We start from the raw sequence: 20,269 nt of genomic DNA, 5'->3' as shown, positions 1-20,269 counted from the left end.
CACCATCATTTCAATGAACCTGCAAGAATCTTCACACCGCCGCGACCGGTGGGCTCCCCGGAAGAATCCGTTTTCGGGGATAAGACCCAACAACAAAGTCATCAATCGCAACCACGCCAACGATCCTTTCTCTTTTTCTCAGCTGCAGAAGACGTTGGCCCAGCAAAGGCGCACGTATGGTGAGACCCCATGGTTGGACCCAAAGGCTGGCCCCTCTGACCATCCTTCTTTACTCATTTTTCGTGGGATGCCCATCTGGCATTCCCAGTCAGGTGAAGAACTAGCCATTCGTCAATGTGCTAAAATTTACCTTAATAAAGAAACAATTAAAAATAAAATCCCGATAGAATTATCAAGACAGATTTCTAAAAGAATGGACGAATTTTACAATGGACAAAAAAAGTGTTGAAAATATATAAAAGCGTAATTATGGTTTTAATTTCAGATCAAATTGAAGAGGGAATCCACGAAGAAAATTTCTAAAAATATATAGGAGCAATTCTCGCTGAAACCAGGCCGCCATCGGCACCCATCGTTAGAATTCCAATTTTATGTCACTGATCGCTAGTTTTCGATAAAACTTAAGGGTGGTCCTTTTTGTTTTCTCAAATTGGTGGACCCCTCGTACGCCAGCTAGCTAAACAGTTTGGGAAAAATCCCATTTTTAATATATACAGGGTATTTCTTCACGTGATATGTCTCCTTTTTCGCTTGGAACACATAGCAAACTTAGTGGCATCGTATAGAGAAAGGATATAACTTTCATTTAAAGTTAAAAAAATGTTGGCGGCCATTTTGAATTTGGTCGCCATCTTGAATTTTGTTAGAAAAATCGTTTTTTCACCATTAGCGCACCGCTCGTTTTGAATTCTGAGATCACCATCAGAAAGCTGAGGAAAAATTGCGTGAGATATGCTACAGAAACTAGGTGAGCAATGGTATTTGCCCTATGAAATGAACGATTTTCTAAATCATGTTCTACGATTTTGACGTATATGGTGAGTGCAATCAATGCAAACATTATTGTTTGAACAACAGAGAAACAAGTTTTCAATCGTTGGTGTTTCATTCAAGTCGAGTGAAGAATAAAAGTATTATTTTGAATGAATAAATCTGGCGGCCATCTTGGTTTTAAGTAGTAGAATGAGATTGCACCTTGTTAGCACTCATCATGTTGAATTTTAATGCTACCGTTACACTTACTCTTCTTCTTGTTCTTCTTTTTCCTGACATTACGTCCCTACTGGAACAGAGCCAGCCCCTCAGCTTAACTAGCAAATTATCAAGAAGGATTTTTTAATGCTTATTTGCTATCTGAATGATTATTCTGCATATCTTCGATTTGAAAAACAGCATTAATTCTTTCATTTATTTTGTCTAAAATCTATGAAATAAAGAATCTGATTTTTTCTTAACGGAGGCCTAATAATTTAATTAATTGAGATGGTAAAAATCATTCAACTGCTAAAAACTAAGATGGCGTCTAAATCCAAGATGGCCGCCATATTTCCCAACCTCAAGATGATACACCTGCGTTTCGGCATTACGTCCACATTAGAACAAAGCCTGATTCTCATCTTTCAATTTCGCTATTTTTTACATGCATGTTGGACGGTAGTAAAAACGAACTATATGGTTCAGAAAATCAAGGATTATTTTTTGCTTAAAAATTTAAGATATCTATTCTTAATTAATGCACTTTTGGCAACGTTTTACGTTAAAACTACAGATATTACCATAAAACCTGCTAATGTCCAAACACGCAATTTATAAACTTCATTCAATGACAAAAATGCATATGGGATAAAAATGTTTGTTTATTTCAATCAGTGTTTTGGGACGGTTTCTATTCAATGAAATTATTTATTTATTACTAGTGGTCCCGGCAAACTTCGTCTTGCCATCAAGTAGGCTGTTGAAAAACGCTATGGATCGTTCCATACAAAATGGCAGTTCCGTTCACTCCCGTTTTCCCTACTTTTCCGGTGAATATCCTGGGATTTTTATACATGCAAACACGTCGGAATTCTTGTGGAACAAAACGGAGCAATTATCATTCGAATACGTTGACCCGTTCTCAAGCCATTTCGTGACATACAAACACCACTCCATTTTTATTTATATAGATTACTGAATTCAAAAAAAAAAATTGCCGAAGAATTATTATTCTGATTTTAAAAATCGCATTTTAAAAGAGAATTCTTATTGTATAATCTGTATTTATAACTAATAAAGCTTAGTATCAGGCTCGGATCTGGTAGGGACGTAACGTCAGGAAAATAAAGAGTAATAAGAAGAAGAGTATATGTAACCTTGTTTTTATTGGTAGCCGCTGAATTCGACATGCTACATGTGCTATCAAGGTAAAAAATTCATTCTACTACTTAAAACCAAGATGGCGTCAAAACCAAGATGGCCGCCAGATTTTTTCACTCAAAATAATAATCTTTTCTTCACTCGACTCGAATAAAACACCAACGATTGAAAACTTGTTTCTTTGTTGTACAAAAAATAATGTTTTCATCGATTGCACTCGCCATATACGTTAAAATCGTAGAACATGATTTAGAAAATCGTTCATTTCATAGGGTAAATACCATCGCTCACCTAGTTTCTGTAGCCTATCTTACGCAATTTTTCCTCAGCTTTCTGATGGTGATCTCAGAATTTAAAATTCCATTTCGGGGTGAAATTGATCAACTGTCAAAACAATTACTGTTAGTTTTGAAAACAACTTTACTTATTTAATTTGGGCCTCCTGAATCCAAATATGCTTGCCAAATTCTTAACAATGCAAATTTCGTGGAAATAATAAACAATTACTTTTCAACAATACCGCAGAAAATGCCTAAATGTAGGCAATTTCCGAAGGAATCTTCTGATATCTATAAAAAAATCAATTATTACAACAAAATGAACTAATTGGTACGAAATTTGAAAATAAAATTCGTTTTGGGGATATATTTCAAACATCCTTACAAATTTTCAGGTTGACACCATGTCCAAATTCTTGTTTAAAACAATAAGTTAATTGATGTCTGCCAATACCACACAGAACACGATTATGGAATTTTCTATTATTTTCATAGAAATAAACATTCCTTAACACAAAAAGCTTCACAACATGCAATTCGACAATAGTTTAGACAAACAACGTTCGTTTACATAGGTTGCATTGCATTCTGTGCTCTATTAGAGGGAAATAAAATCGTGTGACACAGTGATCAATTTCACCCTACTGATCAATTTCACCCGAATCCACGGTATGTGAGATATGAAAGATACTTGCTTCACACTTGCTTCAAGATACTTCAAGATGCTTATCAAAAACTGTTTGAATTCCATAACAAAATTTTGGCAGAATCTTCACAATATCCATTACGGACTATTGATATATCTTTTCAATGATTTTTGGTAAGATCTTTGGCTGGAATCTGATTTTTTTGGTCTCTAAAAATTATCCAAAAAGTTTATCCTGGCGCAATTCTACATTTTATCTTTTTCATAACTTAAAAGCTGGAGGCCATATTTTCAAAATCCATCCTTAAAATTTATTTCCATTAGCCATGCTATTGAACATTTTTATGAAGAATTTTTAGATGAACACAAGGAACACTTTTCATAAAAAAAATATACTCCTCGATGATTGTTCGCCCGTCCACAAAACCGGCTTGATAACTTCCCACAAATCTACTTGCCAGTGGCGATAGACGGCGGAAGATGATTTGGGAAAGCACTTTATAGGCTGCATTAAGAATGGTGATCGCTCGATAGTTCTCACATTCTAACTTGTCACCCTTTTTGTATATTGGGTATATTATTCCTTCCTTCCACTCCTCCGGTAGCTGTTCTGTATCCCAAATCCTGGCTATCAATCGGTGCAGACAAGTGGCCAACCTGTCCGGGCCCATTTAAATAAGTTCCGCTCCAATACCATCCTTTCCAACTGCTTTGTTGTTCTTGAGCTGTTTGATAGCATCCTTAACTTCACCTATTGTGGGAGTTGGCACGTCTCCCTCATCCGCCGTACTGATGAAGCCATTCCTCCTGCTGTCTTGATCCGATAATGCACCCGATATCTTCACCTTTCAATCACCTCACGTTCGTCCGTCAAGATACCTCCATACTTATTCCGGCACATTTCGACTCGCGGCACAAAGCCTTTGCGGGATGCATTTAGTTTCTTGTAGAACTTTCGTGTTTCTTGAGAACGATACAGCTGCTCCATCTCTTCGCACTCCAACTCTTCCAGGCGGCGCTTTTTATCCCGGAATAGATGGGTTTGCTGTCTTCGCTTCTGTTTGTATCGTTCCACGTTTTGACGGGTGCCTTGCTTCAGCATAATCGCCCGCGCTGCATTCTTCTCGTCCAAAACCGTCTGACACTCCTCGTCGAACCAACCGTTCCGTCGATTTGCTTCCACGAACCCAATGGCACCTTCCGCTGCTTTGTTTATGGCTGCTTTGAGACTACTCCAGCAGTCCTCAAGAGGGGCTTCGGTGAGCTCTCCCTCTTCCGGCAACGCTGCTTCAAGGCTTTGCGTGTAATCAGTTGCGACTTCGGGTAGCTTAAGTCGATCCAGATTGTATCGTGGCGGGCGTCGGTACCGAATGTTGTTGGAGAGTCGTTGGCGCACTTTAACCGTCACTAGGTAGTGGTCCGAATCGATGTTTGCGCCGCGATAAGTTCTGACGTCGATAATGTCCGAGAAGTGTCGTTCATCAATCAAAACGTGGTCGATTTGCGATTCAGTTTGTTGGAGTGCTCTACAGGTATACCGATACGGGAGGCTGTGCTGGAAGTAGGTACTACGTATGGCCATGTTTTTGGAGGCGGCGAAATCAATCAGTCTAAGGCCGTTTTCGTTCGTAAGCTGGTGAACGCTGAACTTCCCTATAATCGGTCTAAATTCCTCCTCCTGGCCAACCTGAGCGTTGAGATCTCCGATAACGATTTTGACATCATGGCTTGGGCAGCCGTCGTATTCACGTTCCAGCTGCGCGTAGAAATCATCATCGTCACTTGCTAGGTGAGGGCTGTGCACGTTGATTATGCTGATATTGAAGAAACGGCCTTTGATCCTCAACTTGCACATTCTGTTGTCGATTGGCCACCACCCAATCACGCGCCTCTGCATTTCGCCTATCACGATAAAAGCTGTGCCCAGCTCATGTCTGTTGCCGCAGCTCTGGTAAATGGTATAACCATCCCTATACGTATGTACCGTCGACCCTTTCCAGCAAACCTCCTGCAGCGCTACGATGTCGAACTTGCGGACCCTCAATAATTCGGAAAGAATGCGGGTACTTCCCAAGAAATTAAGGGACTTACAGTTCCATGATCGGAGTTTCCAATCGTTAGTCCGTTTTCGATGCCTGGTTCTATGCCGATTGTTCCGGTCCGAATTTACATTGTATGCTTCCTGTACTGATGATTTTTACGGCTGGCTTGTAAGGCCTGCACCAACCCCCTGTCTCGTCGGAGGATCATCGTGCACAGCACTGTTTAGAGTCCCACGCAGGCACTACGACGATGATCAGCCGCTCCTAACATGGAGAACAGACGCTGTTTTGAGCCGCCCCTAACATGGAGAACAGACGCTCTGATAAGCTACACCCTCAGAAGAGAGGAGCCCCCCTTTCCCTGTCAGCATACGACCAAGGTCCCACCAGGGTTGGTTACCCGATCCAATAAAGAAATAATAAAGAAATTCGCTGAAGAGAGCCATTCAATTCGACGAATGGGAGAAGAGTTATTTATGAGTTTGATTGCCATTATTTTGCTTAATATTGGATTGTGCTGCCGTGAATCGAAAGTCAGTCCCATCTGTCAAAGGTAGGCATTGAGAAAACGGGCTATGATGTTTCCAAACTCGTTTTCCATAAAAAAAAAATTCAAAAATTCCATACGATTGAAACATGTTCAAATCCTAATGAAGCTTTCACAATTTGCCTTTCACTACCATATCATTCCGAGAAAAAAAATAAAGATGATCAAAACACTGTTCTTTTTCGTGTTACACGGTGCGAAAATCTGTAGTGGGACCGATATGCGGTTACTTTGCATTATGGGACAATTTGACTTGGTGTTTTTTTTTTCAATTTTTTTCCGAACAAATCATATTATCTCATTTGTGTAGTTGAGAGAGCATTGGAAGATATGCTGAAAACTGAACTCATTTTAATTTTGACGAAAATGCAGATGGGACTGACTTGCGATTCACGGTAGTATAGCCCTGCCAACATCTGCACAAATCCCAAACAAAATTAGTTCAAATGGGATTTGTTTCTTCAGCAACATTCATTGGCGTAGGCCCCCCTGGCCCCCTCCACAATCATCCACTTTTCGATATAGATTTTTAGTATTATCAAATTCCTTAAGGAATATTGAAGGGTGGCTTCAGAACTCTTGCAAATCTCGTGGAAATTATTCAAATAATATTGTGGGACTTGTTCATATCTTCAAAGCGAATATCACCTTGTTCGAGGAAACGTCTGTTGAACAATACCTAGTTATAAACCAACAACAAAGATCATGCATTTTTGATATTCACATCGATTATTATCTGTTGAATTAAAGCCTAAAAGTTAATATTCGTAAGCTTATACTACATCTATTTGTGCCTAAAGTTGAATTAGTGACAAGACACAAACGAATTTATTGAAATAGTACGGTTGTTATACATGCAATAGTGAAATCAATGAAAAAAAACTATGATCTTATGTATTCTTAACTTTAGGCTACAAGGGAGGACATACAAAGCTACAAATTAAAACTTAAGTTGACTACCCATTCGTGTACACAGGAAATCGAGTTGAAAGTACGATAAAATTCTTGTAATAACCATAGTTAAAAGAACTTCAATTGATATAGTGATCCAAACCAGTTGACCGACAAGTCGTGATACAATCTTGAGATCCAAGGGTCAGCTAAAAATGTAAGTCACAATTAGCTCGATTTCTCCAAACAATATTAATCAAAGGATCGTTTTAGCTTAAAGCTTACTCTCACCAAGATACTGGTATTCGGTTTGCTGTTAAGAAGCTGAAGAATCTTCCCCACCACAATAAAGTTGATTTCGGAGTACATTCCCGAATTTGCCAAAAAAAATGTTACTTATGTCAAATCTAATGCTGGGATTTTCACTGAAAGTTCTACTATGAATTTCTTTCAATATTTTTTTCAAAAATTTTATTGCAAATTCTTCTGCGTCGCTCATCAATGATCCTTAATAAATGTTTCCAAAATACATCACAAGTTGCGTCAAATTCTTCTTCGCTTTTTTTCTAGATATTTTGCTTCAAATCCCCGGTAGATTCATGAATTGAAAGACAATTGTTTTTGAAACATCTCTTGCCTTCGAATCTTCAAAAGAAATTTGTTGAAATACCCCAGAAAAACTTTTGCTCCCAAAGTTAGCACAGCGGAAAAGGAATTTGTAGAGAAACATGTAGCAAAATAACTGGGAAGGACGAAAGGATGTTTTAAGATATTCATGAAGAAATTTGTATTGTTCTTTCCTAAAACACTTCCTTAGAAATAGTTTTCCAATTATTGTTTGATTCCAAATTCCTATATTTTTTTGGCAATACGAGGCCGGAATTTCTAGAGGCTTTCTGGTGGAATTCTACCATACCAGAAGTCAAGGAAAGTTAGATTTCAAGGATAATTTCTAAAGATGATTCTGATGGAATCGTAAAAAGGTAAATTATAGGAGTTTTGAAAAACGATTATGAATTTTACGACACGAATGTAGTAAATTTTTCCGAATTAAATGTCAGCTGCAATTATTAAAAAAAAATACCTGCAAAGTTCTTTCAAACCTTTTTTGTATGTGTTTCTCTTGATATCTAATATGGAGTGATTCGATAAGGAATTTGTAAAGCAATTCCTAAAAGTATTGAGATATTCAGAAAGTAGTTTTTGGACCAAAATATGGAGAGAAGATAAATTTTTAAATGTTATTTATGAAAGAATCATGAGATCACCAATAAAAATGGAATTATTTCTAGATCCTAAAATAATACTTGATGGAATTTCTGGAGATTTTTTGAGAAGTTCAAGAATGAATTGCATAATTTTAGTAAATCGATGAAAAATTTCTTCAAAGATATTCTTTTGGAGGATTTTCTTTTGGGAATTTCGTTAGTGTGGTTTGAAGAAAAAAAAATGTTTGGAAAATATTAAGATGAATCTCTGGTATTTTGTTCGGGAGAATCTTAGGGAAACAACAATTTAATTCTCTAAAACATCCCTGAACAAATTACTCGGGAAATATTTGAGTATTTTCGTGGAAGAGTTTTTGAACGAACAGTTCAACGGTTTCCGCTAGGAACTTTATTATAATGTTAGATTTTTTTATACATTTCTTAGATAAGCAAAGCAAAGAAAATAAAACAAAAATGCCGAGGAAGTTGAGGGATGTTGCTCTTTGATTTTAGAGAAATATAAAAAAAATGCAGGTAGATCTGCGTTAATGATAGATTGGCTTTTCAGTCTTGACTTTTAACAGTTCTTGCTTCCAGATAGATCTGCGGAGAACTACTTTGAGAAATCATGAGAATAACAATTTCCCAATTGAATTATTTTTGATTGTTCATGACATTTTTGTGGAATATTACGAGGAATATTTAGGAACACGCAGAAGATTTTTTTGTGGGAAGTCTGGATAATTTTTGTTGTGATATTTTTCAGATAGTACTGTAGAGTTAGAGTGATGCAAATTTCGAAATTCTTGCTCCCCTATGCTTAAACGATTTAAATTATGGTAAAAAGCATCCTCCCAATATTTTAAATGATTTGAAAGAAATTTGACTGTGCACACGCCATTTGAAGTTTATATGGAGATTACTATGGAAATCGCCAACCTTTTGTGTTCAGCCCTCTATCTCTTTGTTATAATATTTTATGGAAAAGTGAATACACTCTTCTCATGTGAAATTCTTCTAGCTACAACTTTGCCGAAGACCACATTTTGATTGGATGTCAGGAAAAATTGTTATTCATCATCATAAAGTGGGTTTGCCTTCAGTAAGCTTCACCAACTATTCGGCAGGCAACAGTGCTGCTCCTGGCGGGAAGAATAGATCAAAGTAATCCAGGCTACTATGTTCTACAGCAAAAAAGCAGTGTTGCTCTGAAAGTAATTGAATGATCATCTCAGCATGGTTTAGACTTTGGAATCAAGAATAACTAATTATCCTTACGTCCCAACAAAATGTGGTCTTCGGCAAAGTTGTAGCTGGGAAGAAATTACATGGGAAGAGTGTGTTCGCTTTTTCATATATTATTATGACGAGCAGATAAAGGACTGAACACAAAAGGTTTGGCTTTTCCATAGTAATTTCCATATAAACTTCAAATGGCGTGTGCACAACCAAATTTCTTCCAAATCACTTCAAGTTTTGGGAGAATGATTTTCATCATAATTGACACCGTTTAAGCATAGGGGAGCAAAAACTTCAAAATTTGCATCAGTCTACTGTAGAGCTTCAAAAGCGAACTGTTCTGAGGAATTCGTGGAATGAATCCATGCTTGGTGATCTTGAAGACATTTTTGGTGATTTTTCTATGCTATTTTTTTGAGAAATACACAGTAATTGATTAAAATTTTGAACAAATTATTATTGAGCAGCTGGAGGACACTTTAAACTAACAGTTTATATATAATAAGTACGTAGAGGACCTTCCAGGAGAAATGATGAATTTCTAATGCATTTTCTGGCCGAATTCTTCAAGAGATTGTTTAAGGTGATTATAGAACGAAGCCACACCTCAAATTTTCAAGAGCACAAGACTTGATAACCAAACAGCGTTCCGCGTTGAAAATCTGGTCACAACCAGCAAGCGGGTGCACGGCGTTAGGCATAAGTACGATAGGCATAAATACGATAGGCATAAATACGATAGGCATAATGGACGTTTGGCATAATGGATGTTTGGCCTAATGGATATTAGGCATAATGGACGATAGGCATAATTCTCTAAATACAAAAAATGAAATTCTTTGTGTGAAAAGTGAGCTAATTTTTTTTTGGTAATTGTGGAGGGCTTCAAAGATCAAAATTGTGTCCTTTGAAATACGATTGCCTTGCAGTCGTCCTATAATTGTGAATCCTTTAAGGTCAATTTTTAGAAGAAAACTTGATAAAATGATTAGCATGAAAATGCTGTGAATTGCCTTCATTAGCTTTGTGGTATCTTTTGTGACCATAGAGTAAAGCTATGCTGAAGGTATTTTAGTTCAGTTTCAAGTCGATCCCTGTCCTTGGCCATGAAGTGCACACGTGTTCATCAGAGATTATCCCTTCTTTAAATTGGAGGCTGTTCTTTATAGTTATACTGTCGACAAAATTATTGGAGTTAGTGCTGCTAATGTTTAAATCAGGAAATTTTTCTTCTTTTATAATTGAACTGTTCTTTCGAGACTAACTTATTCAAAAATTATTATCACTATTGCTCTTATTACTTTCATCATACATTTTCCCTTCTTTTAATCATAGGCTGTTCTTTATACTTTCACGGTCAATTTAATGACTGTAAGAAAGACACCTTCTTCCAATAGTGTGCTGTTTTGTGGATTCTTTCTGTTCTAATAGTTATTGGAATTGTAGATGTAAATATTTCCATTAAAGAATGAACGCCATGCTTAATGCTGAAAGCGACGAATTTCAAATATTTCCAAGGTGCTTTTGGCAATGATTTCAAACGTGGCTGATCAAAATTGTTTGAAACCCATCGAAAATTGTTGGCAGAAGATGCAAAAGAACTGTTTTCACCACATTAAATTAACGAGCAGACTCGGAGTGGGAATGTAACGCGCTTATTGGCGTCACACTACCAGAATATTATTGTTGAAGATAATGTCTCCTATCATAACATGAATTTTTCGCTTGACCCTAGATTGCTGTCTTCAAGTTAATTATTTGCATTATAAGTACTAATAATTATATGTAATTCTTTAGAATTAACGCATATATGTAAGAGAAATGTAAAAAATGGCGTATACTCACCAAACTAAACATCCCTAGAAATAAATAACACTTGCACATTGCAAATAACAATGGATACTTACAAAATGGATTGAACTGGACTTTAAAATGACCATGATAACAATCACCTTCCATATCTTGCGATAATCGATTCATTGTCAAATTTCATAACACCGGAAATTGCAATTTATAATCAACCAATTAACCCACCCCCTCATATCGCTTTTTGTGTGAATTTTCCACTATTTTTATGAGCTGTTACATCTTAAAGACACCCACCCCCATCAACGTAATGGAGTTTGTAAATGAACCCGTTGTTGTCAGATAATCTCGTCTTGTGCAATTTAAAATTCAAAGTTTGGTTTCGTTTTATACTCACCTTAAGCAATTCGATACAGATTCTTCGAGAATTTTTCTGGTGAGAACAGAAAGTCTGGGAATGATTTTCTGTGGAAAGCCCAGGACGAACTTCGTGAAAACTGGTAAAAGAGTTCTTGATGAAAGCACTGAAAATTATGAAAATAATTCATAAAGAAATTTCCGTAGGAATTCTAAGAAGAATCTCTTCAAAGAACATGACTGAATACTTGAAAAAAAATGTGGAAGAATCACAAAGGACATTCCTTGTGATTTTTACGCTAGTAGTCTTGAAGGATTACAAAAAGAATGAATTTGTATATTTTAATACTGATCAACCCGGGAGCATCATGACAGCTGCAGTACAACGTCAATGTACCGAAAAATTTTGGTCCGTGGTACTGTCAAACTCAATGAAATCATGGAGTGTGCTCAAAATAGGGCGTAAACTAGAATTATGCTTGATTGACATAAAAATAGTTTTACATTTTGTTTGGCATGTGTAACATCATTATAAACGAGTGATCACCAAATAGCGATTCTTTTAAAAGGATTTGTATGGTCATCGGGAAGATTTTGTATGGCCCACGAGCGAGTTTTGAATAGTGGTGTGATGTGGTCCGCATGCTGAAGGTGCTTATAGTAACCGTTCCTTTGTCTACGAAATTATTTTTTGACCACTTGTCAATTCAAAGCAAGATAAATTTGTTAGGGATCGTTCAAATATTACGTAACACAACAAGGGGAGGTAAGGGATATTTTGTAGTGTTTCGATCTATACAATAAATTGAAATTTTTCATATAAAACCTGTTACCTCAGGGAGAAAGGGGGATAAAATTGGCAAATTTCTTCGTTACGTAATATTTGAATCATCCCTTAGATATTTACGATAATCATTAATTTATGGGAAATTGACTGTAGTTATAAGCTTGAAATCAATCTGAGATCATATAAACTCGCAGTACATTTTCTTTTGCGGATTTGAACACTTTTTTTCTCATACTCACCACCAGATGTCTAAGTTTCAATCAGATAAGCTTATTGGATGAAGTATCCCGCTTTTACGAACGCTAATATCACCAAAAATTAGCCCACTTTTACAAAAAGGGATCTAGTGATCTGACGTTTGACTTGGGTCGCTTAATATGGACTTATCCACCGGTGCACTAAATTTACTCAGTCCAAGAATTTTGACACTTGAGTGAAACACGTGGAAAGCATCTACGTGACCCGTTAAAGTGTCAAAATTCTTTAACCCGTATAGGCCTGAGTGAAAGAAAAAATACTAAAACCCTTAACACTCAGCGAATACTTAACAGATTTAAATATTTTTTTGTCAGTATACTGGCCCACATATCTAAATTCTAGAAATGGCCGGGGAAATTCGAGAATACTCCTGTAGCCGGAGTTATTGCGGTGGGTCACTGGGTCAAGTCGGGTAGAAAAAGGCGATTTTTTGGGACATTCTAAATTATCATTATTTATTTCCAATTACATTTATTTTATTTTGCATAAATCATTAAGATCTGATATTCAAAATAAAAAAAAATAGTTCTGCACCATTTAGAGTGAACCAGATGCGGCCACTCGGGCTTAATGTCCTGAAGAACCGGCTCTAGATTTGTTAGGTATTAAACCGTTTCAAATCTCTAAAAGAATAGATCGAACATAACAGTTCACTCAAATGCATTCCCATAAGCTTGACACAGATGTTAAGATACAAGTTGTGCACTTTATCATAAATTTTAGGCATCCCGAGGACCCGAATGTAGGATCAATCAAATGCAGTTGACATAATTAATAAATTAAATCGATTATCAGAAGGTTTACGCTGATGCGTTTTTCTTAAAACTTCTTGATATAGTGGCCGATTCTAGAAATTATCTGTGACTTGAAATTTGCCTTCCTCCAGGGGCACAGAAGCACAAAACCCTTGTCATCCGACCTGACCCAGAGATTCACCGCAATAACTCCAGCCACAGGAACATTCCCGAGATTCTTTGACCACTTTTATAAACTAGATATATGTACGAGAATACTGCCAAAACATAATTGAAATCCGTTAAGTATTCGCTGAGCGGTGAGAGTTTTAGTAATTTTTCTTTCACTCAGGCCTATACGGGTTAACCGAGTGAATTTATCACACCGGTGGACAAGTCAATTGACCGGACCAAAGCCAAACGTCAATATGTTGGATCCCTACCAGAAAGTAAGCTAACTTTTTACGGCCATTACCGCTTTTAAAAAGCTGGATAGTTCATCCAATGGACTTATCCACGGTCTTCTTTACACTAGACAATGGATAAGGATGCTCCAGTGGCACAGTTGAGAAACATTCCTGACGAAAATTTTCAATGGCTGAAGCCGAAATCGAACCCACACCCAATGACACGATGCGCTTAAATGCCTAACGACACTAACCGCACGGCCACGAGGCCCACAATATCTTATTTTATTTTATGTTACGGCCAGCACTTTCTTTTGAGGGCATAAAAGCGATCCAAAAATCAGGCTGTTACTTTTCCGTAAAACAAAGCACTAACACGTCATTTAATCTTTTCACCGAACGAATTGGTACGCTCTTAAGTTCATTTGGTGCTTAAACTTGATGATTTTATTAAATTTATTTCCATTGGCAGATTAAAATATCAGACTCGCCCTTATTTCATTTCATTCCATTCGTTGTTTTGCACCCGTCAACAACGAAACAAAATTCCGATCTGCCATAGCAGGGTGTCGACTCAATTTTGAAAATATAATTCCCTGACTTTCCCTGACCTTCCAGTCATTTTCCAGAAAAGTTTCAGACCACTGAGTTGGTTAATTTGAACCGAAATAAGAAAGATTTTTACAAGAAGATACATATTCGTTATGTTATAGGTCGTATGAATAAACTGATCAAAAGCTTTTGCTTTATTGAGATGTATGTACCTGCCAGATGACATTCTTGAATGTTTATTCAAGTTGATATGATAAAACTGAACAATTGAGAATCTATTTACATTTCAAACTTAAAGATCTGTATGAACAATGATGTTCTCGGCTATTACGGAGAAAAAATAGTTGTCCAGTCATTATATTATATTTGCTGGTAGATCAATCATATTTGACATTGGATTTCAGTCAACCATACATTAAAATTGATTCAACAATATCTATGCTAGGTTTAACTATTTGGTATGATTGGTTCAACTACACAAAATAATTGAATCAACCATAGATATGATTGACTCAATATATACAATCATGACAATGGTATTATTGTTGATGTTGTGTTGTCAAAACCGGCACGAATCTTCTTTATCGACATTGCAAAAATGCGACAAAATGTAAATAAATATGCGAGCAGAAGCTCTTGAGAGTGAGAGCGCATTAATTTACATCTACTTAAACATCGCTTGTTGGTAAACAGCGGTTTTTCGCGGTACAGCTCATAACGTTTCAAGGTAAAAATGTGCGGAAAGCTAATTCAACAATAATATAATTGAAATAATCATGTGATGGAAGACAGAAACAAAAGCAAAAACGATTGGACAAACCATACTGTTAGTTTAGAAGCACCGATAATATGCTTGTAACAATTATTGTATCCAGGCATGTTAAAGCAATTATCGGAAAAGTTATGTCAATCGTGCAAGAATTTTCTGCGTGTAGTGAACTACCTCAGACCTAATTTAAAATTATGCCTAAAAGTTTGGTCCTCCTTCCTTTTTTATACAAGAGGCAACACTATTACCACAGACAAACAGACGTCACACTCTCATCGCTGTCCATCGACCAACTTTTTAACGATCGATTCAAATATTGGGTAGGTGGTCAATCGACCACCCGCAGCGCTCTCATCGTTTTTGTTCGTGTTTGACGTTTACACACTACCGCCACATTTGGTCCATCGGCCAACTACAGTGTTTTTAGCATTGGGCGTACATGATGCTATTACGATCATTCATCATCATTTTTTATTGGAAGAAAGCTATCCAAAAATTTGGCTTCTTCCAGGCAAAATTCTAGCCATTGCCATAAAACTTTCTTGGAGAATTGCTTCAAGAAATTCCACATAGATTGCTCAGAAATTCTTAAGATTTTTTTCCAGATATTCCTTCAATACTTCTCAATGAACTCTTGAAAGATTTCCTCCAGAAGCTCCTCATCTCCAAGATTCTCTAAAAATTGTTAGAGAATTTCTTTCAGTCTTAAATATTTCTAAAAATAGTATTTTGATTTCCTAGAACTATTCCAGGAATGCTTTTAAAAATATGTTTCAGGATAACATATTTTATTCCAAATTGTTTTTATTTATTTTTTCCTTAGAATATCTTTGATAATTCTTCACGATGATTAGTTACAGTTAATATTTTAGGATTTCGATATGAAGTACCCCTAGCTTCTCTCCACGGAAAAAATATTGCTGTGTGCGTTTGAATTGCAAATATCAAATGCGGGAACACCAAATGCGGTAAGATTTTCAACAAGGAAGGCGAAGTCAAAATTTGATTTTCTATGCTAGGTTGGCGGTGATATGCACCATGGTTGCTAAGTATCCTTTGGTTACTTTGTGTTACCGCATTTCAAGCTCAGTTAGACTAGATTTGCACGTCAAACGCAAACAGCAATATCTAAATATTCCTTACGGAATGCATTCTGGGCTTGAACAATGCGCTGATTAGTAGGTTTCTAATGTTTCTCTTGTACTTGTCGTACCTTCAGCAATGCTCCGAGGAACTCTTCTAAGAACTCATCTACGAGTATCTCTAAGTAATATAAAAAATTGTCAATAGCAGGGCTGGGAAAAATTCTGAAATTCACTCTACAGTAGCCAAACAAAGCCAATCACAGTCAGCGAAGCCAGTGAAACTCACGCCCATCGCTGCTGTAGGCAAAAAGCCTTGAAATTTGCATAACACGCATTGCTAAGGGCCATCCAAAATTACTTTAGAAAAATGTTCTATTTTCCGCTGCATTTTCCGCAATGGACCAATGCACGAGTTCACTATTTGACGTTTTAGCGGTGCCGTCTTATTTATGTGACCATGGAAGAGCTGGGAAGAGCCACGTGATTTTCGTGAAATTCAAGCCTACTACTATTACCATTCCCAGTACTGGTCCAATAGGTTATCAAGACTATTTCAAATGATATTCCTGAAATTTCTGCTTTTCAATGATTTTCTGGATTACTAAAAATAATCGAGGAACTTTGAGAATCATCCTCAGAATTTTCTGGGTCCTGGTTCCTGGTCCTGGTCGAGTGGTTAAAGTCCACGGCTGCAAATCAAAGCCATGCTGAAGGTGTATTGATTTAGCATAATCAATTACTTTGCAGACAATAAACTCGTTTGATGTTGTAGTATTGATATTTTTTCCCTGACCTCAAGTGAAATTCCCTGATTTTCCCTGACTTTCCAGGTCAAAAATAAATTCCCTGACATTCCCTGACTTTCCAGGTTTTTCCAGGTAGTCGACACCCTGCATAGTGAAAAATTGTGCCGGCAGCGGTGGATGGCCCCATTGTTTACGTTGAAAGTAGGTACGTGAAAATTGCGTTATCTGTCACTTCGCGGGGGGGTTGATACTGATGTGCTGCGAAATGAGACAAAATCACAAATTATTAAAATCAATACAAATCTGTTAAATATACGAAATTTGTGATAATCGTGATTATTGCGACCTACATTACATCTGTAAATTGGAGATCAATCAGCCTAGGGCTGAAAATCTCCCTAATAGAGATAATACTAATAATACATCTGTAAAACAGGTATATGCTAGGCCCCCCCTAGGCCCCCTCCAGAAAAAAAAATCCTAGCTACGCCAATGGCAACATTCTTCATTGAGATTTGAAGAATGAGTTTTAACCATGAGATGATAAGTTTGCATTTACATTCCAGTAGTAAAGTGTTTGGAACATTTTTCAAAATGCCTCCATAGTAATTTCCTTATAAACCACCACCGAAAAAGCTGAAAATTGCCATACTATTTATGTGTTTCGAGAATATTGAAAGGCTTTCACACCTGGCTTTACCCCCTCCCCCCGTGGAGCGTGACACAATTTGTGCATGGCCCCTATTTCAGGATTTTATCTGATGCAGAGTAACATAGGAATACACCATCGCAATATGAAGCTCATCCCGTCATATTTCTAGGTATATACTACCGTGTCAACGTTAGTAAAACTTAACTAAGTGGCTGATCCACTACGATTAACCGCAGCTTACTGAACAATCAATGTCGAATCGCCGTTATTATCCACAGAACCCCATGGCTCACTGAACCCTCTATGACAACATAGCAAACACACTATAGGCAGGCAGGGGAGACCTACATCCATGTGTCCCATAGGTAGCTCGGTTTGCACCTGTACTTTTTTTCTGCTGTTTTTAATAATCTTTCATAAATTTGCTACGATCGCGATGAAAGGGAGGCGCAGATTGATAAGGGTTGCACCGGAGAGAGAGACAGGGGAACAACGAACGAGGTGGGGTTAAATTAGAGTAATTATGTTTGTGATGAGCGGAGATGGAATCCAGATGAGGGACCAAAAAGGAACTGGGGGACGATGAGCAAGGAGCGGTTATTGGAGAGGGGTTGAGGTGTGTATGTGTGTTGACAAGTTACGTGGAAGACAGATGCACTTGGGAGGGAAGTGCAAGTGACGAAGGTGGGGTTGGAGTGGTCAGGGGTGGGGAATAATGGTGGTTAATGAAGCATGTAAAAGTGCAACCTTCAACCTTCGGTTGAACGCTTAAATGGCCTACCTGTGGGGCTTGGCGTGAGCGACATCATGTCAAAGTGTATGTTGCTTGTTTGAAATTCATGGTCCTTCAGGAAGGTCAGCTTTGGTCCACGCCCCTTCTGCAAACCAATGACAGCGGTATTGATCGAACGCAGATAGTCCCGTCGACCGAAATTTGTGTGCGGAACCAGCAGGCCGACGTTCAGCTGATTCCGTGTGACACGGGTCGGACTGGTACCGGAAGTGGTCCCACTGCCACCACTGCCTTTACTATCGGCAGCGCCTTTGCTGCTGCTGCCACCTATGCTGATACCACTGCCTCGGTTTGTCGATTTGTAGCTTTTCAGCTCTACGCCCGATATTAGGCAACCAAACAGCAACAGCACGGAAGCAACCAATAAATTCATTTTCCCTGCTAATTTGATTCCAATTTTCACCGATACACAACACAACGGCACCTAGATTTGCATCCGACACCAGCATCCAGCATCCGCCCCGTCAGGAGATAGGCAAAAAACGGAAATATCAGAAATGGGCGTATTTCCTTTTTCACTTATAAATTCATCTTGGCTGGCGCTCCCCCTGCCCTCGAAACAAGACTATTTGCTACTGCTGTTGACGACGAATTTCTCTACACGGTGATTACGTTTTTCACAACCATTTTGCACTAACCGCACTCTGTTAAATCACACTCCCCGATGGCTCCAGGCGTGAACGGAACGACAAAAATGCTTCTTTTCGAGATTTTCTGCACGATTTCGCACGAGAAAAGGAAAATCTTCTTTTGTATACTTGAGAAAAGAAAGTTGAAAGGCGAAAATTTCTCCTTCTCGTTTGCCCTTCTCGAGTTTCCTTGTGCCTTTGGTTGCGCGTTCGTGTCCCTCCCTATACTTCGATATCCAGTCGTGTTTCTCGGCTCCGCAAAGTCACCTGCTCTTCTTCGCCCAAAATGCTGCTGCCTTGAGAAAAGACACTGTGCAAACGCCTCAAACTATACCAGACACACTCGTCGTCCCCGTGTAAAGAGATGTACTTGCATATACACAGTTCCGTTGTATCGTCGTCGAACGACAATGACGGCCTCTCCCTTATCAGTTGACTGTCAAAAATGTCTTTCCTCTAGGACGAACCAAGTCGTATAGCACCGACCGTGATGAACGGCTGAGAACGGCCAGCGTCTCTCGTCGTTGCCTTTATTTGACGCACAACCTCCGTCTGGCAGTGCGAGGAGCAGATCCTTCACCGAAGCAAAAATATAAATTATGTAACTCTAAAGTATCGCTAGCAGCGTCATCTAGCGAGAGGGAGAGTAAACTTCCCGAAATGCAGCATCCGACGTACCGAACGCGGTCCTAACTCATACAGGGAAGGGCGCGCACTAACCAACCAAGCGCCCAAATGTCAGCAACAATCGAAACAACCTTCACCGAACCGCTCCCTTCCGAGAATAATGACGACGAACGGAACTGAACCCTAATGTACCCCACAACATTTAAATGCAGCATCCAGCAGCACAGCATCTTCTCATCTCAGCTGCACTTACACATGGACCAACCAGCAATGTCGTGAGAGATGAGCGCCAAACCATATCAACAAACAATCGTCTCCGGGGCCGAAGCACGCATTCCATCCAACACACACTGGCAGCCACGTGATGGCGCGAATCATATCGCACGGCAACGCGCACGTGGCTTCACTCGAAAACGAAACACGCATACATGCAGGCGCGCAAGAGCATCATAGGAGCTTCCCGCCCGTTCACCCAATCACCACCCACAAGCGGCGGGAGAGTCGTAAACAACGCACTCACCGATCCCATGCATATGCTGCTCTCTCCGATTTTCCGGACTTTCCCAGTAACTGACGTTTCACATTGCACTGTTAAAACAGTTCACACAGTGGATGTGTAGTTTCCCACAACGATCGAATTTTGTTTTGTCTTTTCACACAATCAGGAAGTGACAATAGGACAACTCTAAGTTTCTGTTGATTTTGGTAAGTGGTGGTAGAGAGATTATTCTCTATGTACTTTTCGTCTAAAATTCACTACCTGCTTAGCATTTCATTTCATACACGAATAAAAAATTACATTAACCTATCAGTAATCACCGTACAGTCACCCCACAGTTATGGATAGCACAGTGTGCTATTAGCACACACATATGGATCAGAGTTGGATTGAAACAGGAA

The 20,269-nt window shown here is 38.4% G+C and overlaps 1 protein-coding gene across 2 annotated transcripts in view; it reads right to left on the bottom strand.

Moving 5' to 3' along the window:
* Positions 1-19,514, bottom strand: part of LOC5570106 (glutamate receptor ionotropic, NMDA 2B) — a 43,953-nt gene extending 24,439 nt beyond the window's left edge. The window contains exon 1 of one of the 2 annotated variants that reach the window (XM_001653036.2): positions 18,102-19,514. In XM_001653036.2, the coding sequence (XP_001653086.2) occupies positions 18,102-18,486 (385 nt within the window). In that variant the 5' untranslated portion in view covers positions 18,487-19,514. Of the gene's footprint in view, positions 1-11,370; positions 11,536-18,101 lie in introns of those variants that run through there. The other variant, XM_021837710.1, reaches the window with a different exon arrangement.
* Between the last annotated feature and the right edge of the window lie 755 nt (positions 19,515-20,269).

This window comes from Aedes aegypti, chromosome 1, assembly GCF_002204515.2.
Source record: "Aedes aegypti strain LVP_AGWG chromosome 1, AaegL5.0 Primary Assembly, whole genome shotgun sequence".
Taxonomy (NCBI): Eukaryota; Metazoa; Arthropoda; class Insecta; order Diptera; family Culicidae; genus Aedes; species Aedes aegypti.
The sequence above is the reverse complement of the archived record's forward strand: the minus strand, read 5'-3'. Positions and strand labels throughout refer to the sequence as shown.